Raw genomic sequence first — 16563 nt, 5'->3', positions numbered from 1 at the left:
AGATACAGAGGAAGACAGAGGAAGAAGGAAGATGCAATTTTACAATGTGAAGGAAAGCCTCTCTGATTAGGCAACATCTATGGGGTGAGGAAGCAAGTTATGTAGATATGTGAGGGAAGACTGAGCCAAGCTCATACAAGTGCAGAAACCATGAGGAAAAAGTGAGTTTGCTCAAAGAGTGAGAAGGCCAAGGGGAGCAAAGTGAACAAGAGGAAAAATACATGATCATGGCTATGAAAAGACTGCAGGATCCAAATCATACAGAGCTCTGCATGGGTAGAAAGCAGAAAAATCAGTTAGCAACCTAGCATAAAAAAGGAGCCTAGAGAAATCATGGCTTAGACTAGAATGGTCACAGTGGATGTGATAAGAATTGATCAGATTCTGCATATATTTGGAAGGCAGAGTGATTAGATTAAACAAGATTTCAATACAGAGAACTAAACACAAATTTTTTTTGTTATTGTACAGTATTAAGCATTCTAAAGAAGGAAGCAGAGGTGTTAAGATAACATACTCTACTGATCAATGTATTTATTTCTTGAAAGGTAGAATGATATAATAAAACATTTCAGTAAAAAGAAATGAATTATTAAAAATAAAATTTATCATTATATGGTAACAAAAATTCTAAAAAATGAAACAAGCATAAAACTTACTTTATTGGACAATGTATTTATTTCTCGTTCCGCTTTATGCAATTTATTAATTAAACAGGTATTTTGTTCATTGCTTGATTGCAGCTCTTTTTCCAAGTGTTCTGCCCGTAGCTTAGCTGTCTGTTTTTCAGCCTTTCATTCAAACAAAATATTTTAAAATTCATTCATTGTTCAAGTATATCAAAATGAAAGCACTATTTAAAATACATTTATAATTATATAAAAATTATTAAAAACCTAAACAGTATTAACATATACCAAACAAGAATTTTCTCAAATTGGTAGAATTCAAAATTGAAAGACAGTGTTCGAGGAAATATGCCACAAAGGTATCTAGACAACATATGAATGGCCACCAATAAAATGAAGCTTATATACTTCTCTCATGAGAGAAAGTACACGTTATTCATTTGATGTCTATTTACGCTTAACACTGACTTACTTGAAACATTTTTGGAAGTTTCCAGTCTACAACAGAAGCATATTAGAAAGCAGAAGAGAGGTCTCATTGATAGTAAGAAATAAAAATTAAATATCTAAAATCAATAATATTTTAAAAGAAACAGGGAAAGACAGGATTTCAAAATCCTCAGCTAATCTGGAGACTTCTTAAGTATGAGCGAAGAGGCTCTTGAGATCATGACATAATTAAGATTCTTAATGAAGTCTGTAAATTGTCAAAAAAGTTTCTGGTTGCTAATATTATTTCATGAGGGGAGGGGAACTAAAAGCTTTTATAAAAAACATGTCTACTCAACATTTTATACATGCACACATACACACACACACACAAACACACACACAATTATTATACTTTAAGTTCTGGTATAAATCTGCAGAACATGCAGGTTACACTGGTATACACGTGCCATGGTGGTTTGCTGCACTCCATCAACCCATCATCTACATCAAGTATTTCTCCTAATACTGTCCCTCCCCTCAATCCCACCCGCAACAGGCCCTGGTGTGTGATGTTCCCCTCCCTGTGTCCATGTATCCGCGTTGTTATGAGTGAGAAGATGCAGTGTTTGGTTTTCTGTTCTTGTGTTAGTCTGCTGAGAATGATGGTTTCCAGCTTTATCTATGTCCCTGCAAAGGACATGGACTCGTCCATTTTTATGGCTGCATAGTATTCCACAGTGTAAATGTGCCACATTTTCTTTATCCAGTCTACCTTTGATGGGTATTTGGGGTGGTCCCAAGTCTCTGGTATTGTGAACACTGCTGCAATAAACATATGTGTGCATGTGTCTTTATAGAATGACTTATAATCCTTTGGGTATATACCCAGTAATGGGATTGCTGGGTCAAATGGTATTTTTGGTTCTAGTTCCTTGAGGAATTGCCACATTGTCTTTCACAATGGTTGAACTAATTTACACTTCCACCAACAGTGTAAAAATGTTCCTATTTCTCCACATCCTCACCAGCATCTCTTGTCTCCTGACTTTTTAATGATTGCTATTCTAACTGGCGTGAGATGGTATTGCAATATGGTTTTCATTTGCATTTCTCTAATGACCAATGATGATAAGCTTTTTTTCATATGTTTGTTGGCTGCATAAATGTCTTCTTTTAAGAAGTGTCTGTTCATCTCCTTTGTCCACTGTTTGATGGGGTTGTTTTTTTCTTGTAAATTTAAGTTCTTTGTAGATTCTGGATATTAGCCCTTTGTCAGATGGGCAGATTGCAAAAATTTTCTCCCATTCTATAGGTTGCCTGCTCACTCTGATGAGAGTTTCTTTTGCTGTGCAGAAGCTCTTTAGTTTAATTAGAACCCATTTGTCAATTTTGGCTTTTGTTGCCAATGTTTTTGGTGTTTTAGTCATGAAGTCTTTGCCCATGCCTATGTCCTGAATGGCATTGTCTAGGTTTTCTTCTAGGGTTTTTATGGTTCCAGGTCTTATGTTTACGTGTTTAATCCATCTTGAGTTAACTTTTGTATAAGGTGTAAGGAATGGATCCAGTTTCAGCTTTCTGCATATGGCTAGCCAGTTTTCCCAACACCATTTATTAAGTAGGGAATCCTTTCCCCATTGATTTTTGTCAGGTTTGTCAAAGATCAACGGTTGTAGATGTGTGGCGTTATTACTGAGGCCTCTGTTCTGTTCCACTGGTCTAAATATCTGTTTTGGTACCAGTACCATGCTGTTTTGGTTACTGTAGCATTGTAGTGTAGTTTGAAGTCAGGTAGCATGATCCCTCCAACTTTGTTCTTTTTGCTTAGGATTGTCTTGGCTATGCAGGCTGTTTTTTGGTTCCATATGAAATTTAAAGAAGTTTTTTCCAATTCTGTGAAGAAAGTCAGTGGTAGCTTGATGGGGACAGCACTGAATCTATAAATTGCTTTGGGCAGTACAGCCATTTTCACAATATTGATTCTTCCCAACCCATGAGCATGGAATGCTTTTCCACCTGTTTTTGTTCTCTCTTATTTTCTTGAGCAGTGGTTTCTAGTTCTCCTTGAAGAAGTCCTTCACATCCCTTCTAAGTTGGATTCCTAGGTATTTGATTCTCTTAGTAGCAACTGTGAATGGGAGTTCGCTCATGATTTGGCTCTCTGTTTCTTTTGTACTCTTCTGTACAGAATCTTCTGCAGTCTGTTATTAGTGTATAGGAATGCTTGTGATTTTTACACATTGATTTTGTATCCTGAGACTGCTGAAGTTGCTTGTCAACTTAAGGAGATTTGGGGCTGAGATGATGGGGTTTTCTAAATATACAATCATGTCTTTTGCAAACAAAGACAATTTGACTTCCTCTCTTCCTAACTGAATAAGCTTTATTTCTTTCTCTTGACTGACTGCCTTGACCAGAACTTCCAATACTATGTTGAATAGGAGTGGTGAGAGAGGGCATCCTTGTTTTGTGCCAGTTTTCAGAGAATGCTTCCAGCTTTTGCCCATTCAGTATGATATTGGCTGTGGGTTTGTCATAAATAGCTCTTATTATTTTGAGATCATTCCAGCAATACCTAGTCTATTAAGAGTTTTTAGCATGAAAAGGTGTTGAACTTTATGAAGGCCTTTTCTGCATCTATTGAGATAATCATGTGTTTTTTGTCATTGGTTCTATTTATCTCATTTCCTCTAGATTTTCTAGTTTATTTGCATAGAGGTATGTATAGTATTCTGTCATGGTAGTCTGTAGTTCTGTGGGATCACTGGTGATATCCCCTTTATCATTTTTTATTGCATCTATTTGATACTTCTTATTAGTCTGACTAGCAGTCTATTTTGTTGATATTTTCAAAAACCCAGCTCCTGGATTCACTGATTTTTTTTGAAGGATTTTTCGTGTCTTCTATCTCCTTCAGTTCTGCTCTGATCTTAGTTATTTCTTGGCTTCTGCTAGGCTTTTGAATTTGTCTGCTCTTGCTTCTTTAGTTCTTTTAATTGTGATGTTAGGGTGTCGATTTTAGATCTTTTCTGCTTTTTCTTGTGGGCATTTACTGCTATAAATTTCCCTCCAAACACTGCTTTAAATGTATCCCAGAGATTCTGGTACATTGTGTCTTTGTTCTCAATAGTTTCAAAGAACATCTTTATTTCTGCCTGCATTTTATTATTTACCCAGTAGTCATTCAGGAGCAGGTTTTTCAGTTACCATGCAGTTGTGCGGTTTTGAGTGAGTTTTTTTAATCCTGAGTTCTAATTTGATTGCACTGTAGTCTTAGAGACTGTTATGATTTCCATTCTTTGGCATTTGCTGAGGAATGCTTTACTTCCAATTATGTGGTCAGTTTTACAGTAAGTGTGATGTGGCACTGAGAAGAATGTGTATTCTGTTGATGTCGGGTGGAGACTTCTGTAGATGTCTATGAGGTCCACTTGGTTCAGTGCGGAGTTCAAGTCCTGATATCCTTGTTGATTTTCTCTCTCGTTGATCTGTCTAATATTGACAGTGGGGTGTTAAAGTCTCCAACTATTATTGTTTGGGAGTCTAAGTCACTTTGCAGGTCTCTAAGAACTTGCTTTATAAATATGGGTGCTCTTGTATTGGGTGCATACATATTTAGGACAGTTAGTGCTTCTTGTTGTATTGATCCCTTTACCATTATGTAATGCCCTTCTTTGTGTCTTTTGATTTTTGTTGGTTTAAAGTTTGTTTTATCAGAGAGTAAGATCGCAACTCCTGTTTTTTTTTTTTTTTTGCTTTCCATTTGCTTGGTAAATATTCCTCCATCTCTTTATTTTGAGCTTAAATGTGTCTTTGCACATGAGATGGGTCTCCTGAATACAGCACACCAATGGGTCTTGTCTCTATTCAGTTTGCCAGTCTGTGTCTTTTAATTGGGGCATTTAGCCCATTTACATTTAAGGTTAATATTGTTATGTGGGAATTTGATCCTGTCATTATGATGCTAGCTGGTTATTTTGCCTGTTAGTTGATGCAGTTTCTTTATAGTGTCAATGGTCTTTGCAATTTGGTATGCTTTTGCAGTGGCTGGTAGCGATTATTCCTTTCCATGTTTAGTGCTTCCTTCAGGAGCTCTTGTAAGGCTAGCCTGGTGGTGACAAAATCTCTCAGCATTTGCTTGTCTGTTAAGGATTTTATTTCTCCTTCACTTTTGAAGCTTAGTTTTGCTGGATATGAAATTGTGGGTTGAAAATTATTTTCTTTAAGAATGTTGAATATTGGTCCCCACTCTCTTCTGGCTTATAGTGTTTCTGCCGAGATCTCCACTGTTAGTCTGATGGGCTTCCCTTTGTGGGTGACCCGACCTTTCTCTCTGGCTGCCCTTAACATTTTTTCCTTCATTTCAACCTTGGTGAATCTGACTATTATGTGTCTTGGGGTTGTCCTTCTCAAGGAGTATCTTCGTGGTGTTCTCTGTATTTCCTGAATTTGAATGTTGGCCTGTCTTGCTAGGTTAGGGAAGTTGTCCTGGATAATATCCTGAAGAGAGTTTTCCAACTTGGTTCTATTCTCCCCATCACTTTCGGGTACACCAATCTAACACAGGTTTGGTCTTTTCACATTGTCCCATATTTCTTGGAGGCTTTGTTCGTTTCTTTTCACTCTTTTATCTCTAATCTTGCCTTCTCGTTTTATTTCATTGAGTTGATCTTCAATCTCTGATATCCTTTCTTCTGCTTGATTGATTCAGCTATTAATTCTTGTGTATGCTTCACGAAGTTCTTGTGCTGTGTTTTTTTAGCTCCATCAGGTCATTTATGTCTTCTCTAAATTGGTTATTCTATTTAGCAATTTGTCTAACCTTTTTTCAAGGATTTTTGTTTCCTTGTATTGGCTTACAACACGTTCCTTTAGCTCGGAGGAGTTTGTTATTTACCCACCTTCTGAAACCTACTTCTGTCAATTTGTCAAACTCATTCTTGGTCCAGTTTGTTCCATTGCTGGCAAGGAGTTGTGATCCTTTGGAGAAGCAGCAGCATTCTGGGTTCTGGAATTTTCAGTGTCTTTGCACTTTTCCTCCCCATCTTCCTGGAGTTATCTACCTACAGTTTTGGATGTTGGTGACCTTTGGATGGGGTATCTGGGTGGACATCCTTCTTGTTGACTATTCCTTTCTGTTTGCTAGTTTTCCTTCTAACAGTCTGGCCCCTCTGCTGCAGGTCTGCTGGAGTTTTCTGAAGGTGCACTCCAGACACTGTTTGCCTGGGCATCACCAGCAGAGGCTGCAGAACAGCAAAGACTGCTGCCTGTTCCTTCCTCTGGAAGCTTTGTCCCAGAGGGGCACCTGCCAGATGCCAGCTGGAGCGCTCCTGTATGAGATTGACCTCTGCTGGGAGGCATTTCCCATCAGGAGGCACCGGGGTCAGGGACCCACTTGAGGAGGTAGTCTGTCCCTTATCAGAGCTCAAACACTATGCTGGGAGATCTGCTGCTCTCTTCAGAGCTGTCAAGCAGGGATATTTAAGTCTGCTGAAGCTATGCCCACAGCCACCCCTTTCCCTCGGCACTTTGTCCCAGGGAGATAGACGTTCTATCAGTAAGTCCCTGACTAGGGCTGCTGCCTTTTTTTCAAAGATGCCCTGCCCAGAGGAGGATTTTAAAGAGGGAGTCTGGCCTCAGAAGCCTTGCTGAGCTGAGATGGGCTCCGCCCAGCCCAAACTTCCCAACAGCTCTGTTTACACTGTGAGAATAAAATGCCTACTCAAGCCTAGGCAATGATGGATGTCCCTTCCCTCACCAAGCTCCAGTGATCCAGGTTGACCTTAGACTGTTGTGCTGGCAGTGACAGTTTCAAGCCAGTGTAATTTAGCTAGCTGGGTTCCGTGGGGGTGAGACCTGCCAAGCCAGACCACTTGGCTTACTGGTTTCAGCCCCCTTTCCAGGGTAGTAAATGGTTCTGTCTTGCTGGCATTCCAGGCGCCGCTGGGGTATGAACAAAACACTCTCCTGCTGCTAGCTCACTGTTTATCCAAACAGCCGTCCAGTTTTGTGCTTGAATCCCAGGCCACTAGTGGTATATGCACCAGAGGGACTCTCCTGGTCTGTGGTTAGGAAGACTTTGGCGAAAGTGTAGTATCTGAGCCAGAATGTACCGTTCCACCCAGTACAGTCTCTCAGGGCTTCCCTTGGCTAGGGGAGTTGAATCCCTCGACCTCTTGCACTTCCTGGGTGAGGCAACACTCCACCCCACTTCAGCTCACCCTCTGTGGGCTGTACCCACTGTCCAACCAGTCCCAATGAGATGAACCAGGTACCTCAGTTGGAAATGCAGAAATCATCCACCTTCTGTGCCTATCTCACTGGGAGCTACAGACCGGAGCTGATCCTATTTTTTTGGCACGGTCTCACTCTGTCTCCCAGGCTAGAGTACAATGGCACAATCTTGGCTTACTGCAACCTCTGCCTCTTGGGTCACACAATTCTCCTTCCTCGGCCTCCCAAGTAGCTGGGACTTCAGGCACATACCATGGCACCTGGCTAATTTTTGTATTTTTTGTAGAGACAGGGTTTCACCATGTTGTCCAGGCTCATCTCAAACTCCTGAGCTCAGGTGATCCATCCACCTCAGCCTCCCAAAGTGCTGGGATTACAGGCATGAGCCACCACACTCAGCCTCAACATAATTAAAATGAAAACATTTTGGCATTTAAAGGATAAGTTTCAGTTTTATAACATCTCATTTCCTATATATACATGCTCCTCAACTTATGATGGGGTTAAACCCTGATAAACCCATCACAGATTGAAAATATCTAAGTCCAAAATACAATTAATACAACCTAACCTACTGAACACGATAATTTAGACGAGCCTACCTTAAGCATCCTCAAAACATGTGCATTAGCCTACAGTTGGGAAAAATCATCTGGCGACACAGTACTCTGTAAAGAGGTTATTTACCCTCAAGATCATGTGACTGACTGGGAAGGAACTGTGGCTCAGTGCAGCTGCCCGGCATTGAGAGTATCATACCACCTATCAATAACCCAGGAAAAGATCAAAATTCAAAGTACATAAATACATATATGGCTTTCACACCATCATATACTCAAAAAATCTTAAGTCAAACCACCTTAAGTTTAGGAACATTTATCTTAAATATGATAAGAACTATATTCGACAAATAATTAGAAGAAAAAACTATTTTCTTCATATATGAAATAATACTCTCTGGGTACAATTATAGCCAAGAAAGTTAAAGAAGAAAGAAATGCTTGCTGTCATGTGCTTATTTTCATTTCATCTGACAAATAATAAAATTAAATATAGGCTCTTCTGAAAATGTCACAAACAAATCTTCTGTCATCATTCAACTTGCCCTGAAAATATTCACTCTAAAGGACCTCAATGGGAAGTTTCATATCAGGACTGTATACTATATTCAACTGCAATCATCTCACTTATTCTGTCACTGTGCAGAATACATTAAGGATAGAAGCATAGCAACATAAACAATCTCACTCTGAACTGCTTCATGTTTAAGATCCAATGATACTGACATCTTTTAATTCAGAAAACCAGTAAATACTGACAGAAGCATCATGTAAAAAAATTTAAAAGTAGTTTATACTCTTCAAAACATACCAATGTGCTCCTGTACCACTGGCAGGGGGAAAAAAATCAACAACTTGGACTTAGATATTGATTTTAACTACAAATTAAATGCCCGCTAATGTCCCCTCAACCCAAATCATTTCACAACTATCCCAAAGGGAAAAACAAACAGTTTGAACTGCACAAAATAAATCAAAACTACTAAACAGGTATGTTTGCTACAAGTTAGGCACTAAGAACGAGAAGAATAAGTATATCTGAATAAAATGGAAACCAAGAATTATCAAAAAGCTATACCTCTAGGAGTACCAGTCTGGTCTGCCAATACTTATCTTTCTCTAATGAACCCAGGGAAACAATTCTGTAAAGCCACGTATACTTTTAAAGTTGAATCTTACTACTCTGGCAAGAAGCTGTCATAAGATATATCAATATAGTATTTCTGTTCAAACAGGATTTATGATTTTAAGATCTCAAATCCCAGTGTAAGGAATGTGCTATCTTGGAAGAAATTATTCTTTCTGGTTTCAGATGACTTTAGTCTCAGAAACCAAATACATATACTTTTATTTTGCATACTCTACTATGTGGCATTATACGAGTTACGTCATTTCAGATATGTGATTTGACTCCGAAATAATAAATATCCCTTTATAAATGTGGTAGCATATGTATTGCTTATGAATCAATAGCTTTCTTCAAATAAATACTCTTGGGATTACACAAATGTGCCAGCATTAGCTTGAAAAGCATACATTTATGCTCTAAAAATCAGAGGCTTGTCAATTGCACTTTAAAAAAGTATGCCATACTCTACTGGGAAGTAATTAGAATCTTACCTCCAGGGACCTGACTGTAGTCTGCATCTCAGCCAACTGCCGCACCTGTATTCTTTGGATATTTTCTACCTGAGTGCCAGAATTCTCCTTTTCAGCCCTTAATTCTGCTACTTCAGCCTCTAAACCTTTTAATTTTTGACACAAACAGACTTTTTCTCGAGTAAGTTGCTCCACTCTTTTGCTGTCTCTTGAGAGATCAACATTAAGCATCTGGTTATGTAGTTCTTCTTTATCTTCCTCCAGTCTTGCAATCTAATAATAATTTGAAAGAAGGCATACAAGGTTAAATTATTAAATTTTCAGTTATGAACATGCTTTACAAGTCAGTAAAATTAAAAATTGCACAAAATCTAAGCTCAGGTGCTGAAACAAAGTACAAAGGAAAAATTTTTAACTATCGCCTTCTTCCTGTTCTTGGTATGACTCAAATGTAAGGGCAAGGACTGTGTCCTGTTTTCGCCCTGTCTTCATGTGGTGTCTAGCACAGGGCTTAAGCAGTTGCTGGCTAAAATTTAAAATTAGAATGCTATAAAAATAATTATTAAAAATACATCAAGTATTTTAAAATTCATGAAAATATTATAGCGGTTCATGCAAGACCAAAACTCTGACTACGGCTAAGCTTTCTCCACACATGACTAATTCTTGAGCTATGTCTATACTAATAAAATTATCTATGTCAGGGCAATTTATTTCACACAAAAACTGCCTGTCTGTATACATAAAGGCAAATGTGATTGATGAGAGTTTTTAAATGACAGCTGAGAGTTTATTAAAGTCCTAATTGTAATGATGGCCTAGTTCTTAGTTCTTAGATTGAAGAAGAATTGAAAAATCAGTACGCCAGGGCAGGTGTTAAAGTCACTGGGGAACTTGTAGAGCAGAGACACCAATGGTCTTGTCATTCATGCCAACTATCACTGCTGGACTTTGTAGGCCACCAAATCAGTGGGTTTCAAACTGTTTCCTAACCTCTGAAGCATTTCAGATGCTCCTCATCTCTGGGGACCAGGGGCAAGCAACCAGGGTAGAACTCATTCTTACCCTTTCCTGATCTCCCCAACTATCTATCCCTTAACACCACCACCAGCAAATTCAGAGGCTTTTATTTTTGGTCTCTTTTTGGGGGTTTCTTCATATGATTCAATTTAAGAAAAAGATTCAGCTAGGTTTTTTGTTTTTTAAAAAGAAGTTGAAAACCACTGCTCAAAACAAGACCAGGGGTTGTTTGTAGCCAGGATGAACTTTCTGAAAGGCTCACTGTAAGCACCCCTCAAAAAAACCTAAAGAAATGCTCTGCAACCTAGGCAAAAGTGGTCCAAGAAACAACTTTTTGATCACAGCACTATCAATGAATCTAAAAAGTGTAAGACCTCTAGCCCAGGGCAGGATCTGTTCGCCACACCTGTAAAATGGGAAGCTGAATTAGATACACTCTAATAACTTTTTTAATTTTAACACATAGTGATTCCAATTTGGTTTTGGACATATTGAATTTAAATTGTCAATGAGAAATATAGGTTGAGCTATCCAGCAGACAAATATTATTTTCCAGAGAATAAAATTTATCCTTGAAGGAAGCTGTAGCATTTAGAGTTAAGCCCTGAAAAGCTCAACTAATTAGTATTTCTCTCCTATTTTTTTTCCCATGCTTTATAAATGACTATAACCTCCTAGTTTGGTCCCTGATTACCTTTTTATCCACTGTATTTTTTTTTCCTTCAACTTGCTTTGTGATGTACAAGTCATATTTCATTCTGTCCTCAGTTTAAATGAAGAATTTGGGCTAGCTGATCTTTAAGATACTGTTTAGCTTTTATATAAGGTAACTTAAATATGGTTTTAATGTGCTATATTAGAAGTATGATGGCTCATCTATGTCAGTAGTCAATGTGTAACTCAGGTTCAAACAATGGGGCCCTTCACTGAGTACTTACTATGGATCAAATACTGAGCTAAGTGCTCTGCATGTAAAATCAATATTAACAATAATTTCTCTCGTAGTCCCCATTTTACGCATGGGCTCACACAGTTAATGTTCTTGACCTGCATATGTCCTATATTATTGGGTTTTTTCCACATGTTTTCAGAGGTATCTGTGTGATAGCTAAAGTGATAGTTGAAGCCATGAGATTGGATGACAGCTAGTTGATAGCTGAGAATTAGATTCCATAACTCCTAAAGCAGACCTATCGAATCATTCTAGCCAAAACTGCCTTCTAATTTTGCTATTCATTTATTTATTCATGCAACAAATATTTACTGAGTACTTACTAACTCCCCAATACTGCTTTAGGTAGTAAGCATATAATCTGGCAGATAAGCAAATAAACACAAAACCTCTGCTGATGCGGAGCTTATTATATTCAGTCACTGCCGTAACACCACTCATGTCCCAGACATTTGACACAGATCTTGGATACGCCCTCAGCTCTTTCCTTTTCTGCCATTCTCAATTAGACTCACATGTCATCTTCCTTGATGTCCTCAATTTCTTGTGTGCTCAATCTTTCCTCTAAATTTCCAAAGGGCTTTGTTTACATTTTGCTTTTATGAACTTTATCTAAATCTTCCTGTATGGCAGTCACCTCTAAAATTCAAACTTACTTGACAGATAAGACAATGTGTTAACTAATTTTACTTTTTAAAAAGTTGTTGAAGGAAACTAAACAGAAACCGATTAGGAACTAGGAATAGTGATGATTTCTTTTTCAAAAAATGATAGCACTTCAATTCTCCAAGGCACAAAACAGGGAAAGGTAGTATTATCTAATTACGCCATCTTTGTTTTTATTACCTTTACAATACAGCATAGGGATATGGGTAAGAGAATCAAACTGCCAATAAACCAATAAACTGGTTATTTTTTCTTTCAGTAAAGATACTGCTCTACTGTCTTCTGGCTGTATTACTTCTAAAAATAAATCTGTTGTCACTCTTTGTTCCTCTGTATAAGATTTCTTTCTTCAGTTACTTGGTTTTAAAATTCAACTTTTTCAGATAATGGTAGGTTCAAAAGGAATTCTTATAAGGATTAATATAGAGGGATCCTGGGTATCCTTAACCAAGCTTCCCCTATTGGTAACATTCGTCTTCCATTTTTTGGGAAGACATCATGTAGAATTGGTATTAATTCTTCTTTAAACACCTGGTAAAATTCTCTAGTTAACTATTCATTTTGGGAATTTTAAAATTACGAATTCAATTTCCCTAACAGTTACAGGTCTAGATTTCGCATTAAATAAGCTGTGGTAGTTTGTGCCTTTTAAGAAATTGATCCATTTCATCTGTATTGTCAAATTCATCAGGGTAGAGTTGTTCAAAGGATTATCTTATTTCCTTTCTAATGTCTGCAAGGTCATCATGAGTGATACTTTTTATTTCAATCCTGAGATAAGTAAAATTTGTATGTTCCATCTTTTTTGTCAGTCTTGCTAGAAGTTGGCCAATTTTATTATCTTTTCAAATAACCAGTTCTTTGTTTCACTGATTTTCCCTATTATTTTTGTTTTCAATTTCTGCTATGTTTATTATTTCCCTCCTTCTGCTTGCTTTACTTTTATTCTGATACTCTTTTTCTAGGTTCTTGAGGTGGAGGTGGGAGCTTACATTACTGACAAGTTCCCTCATTTCTAATGCATGTATTTAGTGCTGTAAATTTTTCTTAGCACTGCTTTAGCTGTGTCCTAAAATTTTTGATATGCTGCATTTTCATTTTCATCCAATGTATTTTTTGAAATCTCATCTCATTAAAATGCTTTCATCGAAATTTCCACCTTGACCCATAAATTTTTGAAGTATGTCATTTCATTTCCAAGTGTTTGAAGATTTCCCTGCTATTTTCTGTTATTAATTTCTAGTTTGATTTTACTGTGGTCAGAGAACTCACTCATTACACTTTCAAGTTGTAAAAGTTTGTTGAGATTTACTTTATAGCTCAAGATATTGTCTATCTTGTATACATTCAGTGAGCACTTACATATATTCAGTGAATACTTCAAAAGAATATGTCTCGGTGTTCTCCTTGGGTGGCATGTTTTATAAATGTTATTTAGGTTCTGTTGGTTGATTGTGTTATTGGGTTATTTATCCTTGATGATTTTTTAATTGTTTTAACAATTGTTGAGAGAGGGGTATGAGGTCACCAACTATAATTATAGATTTGTCTATTTCTCCTTTTAGTTCTATCAATTTTTGTTTCACATCTGCACCTCTAGTGTACATACATTTAGCATTCCTGTGTCTTCTTGCTGGGTTGACCTCTTTTATCATATCTTTCTATATATAAATCTGGTATTTTTCTTTGCTATTTCCTTTGCCCTGAAGTCTGCTCTACCTGATATTAATACTGCCACTCCTATTTTTAATTAATGATTCTATGATATATCTTTTTATATCCTATACTGTTATACTGTCTATACTGTTATACTTGGAGTTTCTTACAGACATCATACAGTTCTTGACTTATGATGCAATTACATTACAATAAACTCATGAAAAGTGAAAAATGCATTTTATACTGGCAACACAGCATATGGACCCTGACTTATGATGGTTCAAGTTACAACTTTTCAACTTTACAATGGTAAAAAGTGACATGCATACAGTAAAACCATGACCGCATTAAGTCATAAGGAGCACCTTGACTTACAACGGAGTTACATACCAATAAACCCATCGTTAAGCTGAAAAATCATCCAAGTTCAACCATTGTAAGCTGGGGACCATCAGTAAGTGTTAGGTCATTTTTTAAATCTACACTGTAAATCTGTTTTTTAATTCATGTATTCAGACCATTTACATTTATTATGATTATTGATATGTTAAGTCACTTTTGTTCTGCTGCTTCTCTGTTTTTAGTTTTTCTGTTTTCTTTTTCTTGCCTTCCTGTTGGTTAATTAAACATTTCAGGATTCCATATGTTTTGAATGTAACCCCTTGTATAGCTTTCTTGGTGGTTGTTCTAGTGATTATATTTATGTAACTTATCAAGGTCTACTAAATTTATTTTGTTACAAGTTTGAGTGATGTGAGAAACTTGACCTCCTTTTATATCTTTGCCCTTGTGCTCATTTATAATTACCTAAAATATTTTCTCTATCCATTCTGAACCACATCAGAGTTAAAATTTTTACTTCAACCACCAAACAAAATTTAGAAAATTCATGAGGCAAAGGGAAGTCTATTACATATAACCACAGTTTTGTTTACCATGTATCTTTATCCTTCCTAATATTTTGAGATTCCTTCTTTTTACTGTTTTCTTCCTGTTTCGACAAACTTCTCTTTTGGATAGGTCTACTGGCACAAAGTTCTCTTCGTTTTCCTTCATTTGAGAATGTCTTGATTTCCCCTACATTCCAGCAGGGTATTTTTGCTGGATATAGAATTATGAGTTGACAGTCCTTATTGTCAGGTCTCCACATGCAAGCCTGAAGCCTGAAAGTCTGAAGTCCTGCTTGCCTCGGCTGAAGTCTCCCATTCCCTGCCTGAGTTCGATATTGTCCCTCATCGCCCAGCAGAGCTTCCCACAAGCCCCTCACCCAACCCTGCCATCTTAACTGTTCTTATGATAATGTAAATATCTCTCACTCAACCCTGCCGTCTTAACTGTTCTTATGATAATGTTAACACCTCTCACCTAACCCTACCATTGTAACTGAACTTGTATACTCCTTGCCTCAACCCCCACCACCGTAACTGAACTTACTCCGCAACACCCCTGCCCCCTAAAACACTACCCAAGCCTGTAAAACCAACTCCTATCCCACTGCCCTTTGCTAATACCCTTTTCAGACTTAGCCCACCTGCATCCAGGTGAATAAACAGCCATGTTGCTCACACAAAGCATGTCTGGAAGGTCTCTTCATTCAAAGCGCACGTTTTTTCAACATTTGGTGCCGGAAACCTAGGATGGGGGACCTCCTACGGGAGACCAAACCCCCCCCCCCCCGTCCCTGTTCTTGTGCTCCCTCCATGAAGAGATCTACCTACTGACCTGGGGTCATCAGACCAGCCCACAGATGCACACCACCAGCTATTTTGGTAAGCAGTCTCTCTTTTTTGCTTTCCCATTCTTTTGTCTTTTCCTTTCCACTTCCTCCCCCTTTTGGTTTTTGTCCTTTTTCCACTGCAAAGACAAAGAAAATCAGGTAAACCAAGTTCTTCCATGAGGTTCATGACCGGAAAATCCTACGTATGTCACGGATCCGGGGACCCAGTTTTCCCAGGGGTTTGACTATCGTGAAGACATTCACCCTAGTCACTCGCCCACCAGGCTCATGGCCAATATTGGTGGCAGGTCAACGTAGAGGACGCTTTCTCTGACCACCCACCAACGACGAGGTTCAACCCAGGCTCAACCACAGATGCCGTCTGAGTGGCTGGATTGCATGCCCATTTTCCTTGTCTCTGATGCCTTTCCAGAACCATGTGCAATCATCCACCCTCTATCCCTCCCTCCGTTCCGCTGGCCTGTGTTCTAAAGAACCTCAAGCCTCTTCAACTGTCTCCTAACTTAAAACGCAAACATCTCATCTTCTTCTGTAACACCGCATGGCCACAATACAAGTTAAACAACAGCTCCAATTGGCCAAAAGATGGCACTTTTGACCTATTTTACAAAATTCAGACAATTTTTGTCACAACAAGGGCAAATGGTCTAAAATTCCCTACGTCCAGGCATATTTTTACACACCAATCCCTCCCTAATCTCTACTCCCAGCTTACAGTTTAGTCCCACAGCTACCTCCTCTGCCTCTGCCAACAATCCCCCTTTCCAGAGGTGGCTGGAGCCAAAGGCATAGTTAGGGTGCACATTCCTTTTCCTTTATCCAACCTTTCCAAATTGGCCACAGGTTAGGCTCCTTTTCATCAAATCCTCCAATACTTAACCCAGTCCTATAATCTCACCTGGAGTGACTTAAATGTCATCCTTACTTCTACTGTCACCCCTAAAAAACACTTAATATGCATTTTATCACCCAATCAACCCCAACGTTACAAAAAAGGTACAAAAATTAAAATCTAGCCCTCAAACCCCACAACAGGAATTAAGTAACCTCACCTACAAGGTGTTCAACAATAGGGAA

General features: G+C 38.2%; 1 protein-coding gene across 7 annotated transcripts in view; it reads right to left on the bottom strand.

Annotated features, from left to right (window-relative positions):
* Positions 1 to 16563, bottom strand: part of CEP83 (centrosomal protein 83) — a 209690-nt gene that overhangs the window by 110897 nt on the left and 82230 nt on the right. For 6 of the 7 annotated variants that reach the window (XM_021675614.2, XM_021675611.2, XM_064376882.1 and 3 more), the window contains 2 exons: positions 9473 to 9724; positions 660 to 791 (listed from right to left, as the gene is read on the bottom strand). In XM_021675614.2, the coding sequence (XP_021531289.1) occupies positions 660 to 791; positions 9473 to 9724 (384 nt within the window). The remainder of the gene's footprint in view (positions 1 to 659; positions 792 to 9472; positions 9725 to 16563) is intronic. The other variant, XM_064376883.1, reaches the window with a different exon arrangement.

This window comes from Aotus nancymaae, unplaced genomic scaffold (assembly GCF_030222135.1).
Source record: "Aotus nancymaae isolate 86718 unplaced genomic scaffold, 86718_ANA_hifiasm-v0.15.2.pri h1tg000016l, whole genome shotgun sequence".
NCBI lineage: Eukaryota > Metazoa > Chordata > Mammalia > Primates > Aotidae > Aotus > Aotus nancymaae.
This window is presented reverse-complemented; position numbering and strand designations above follow the sequence as displayed.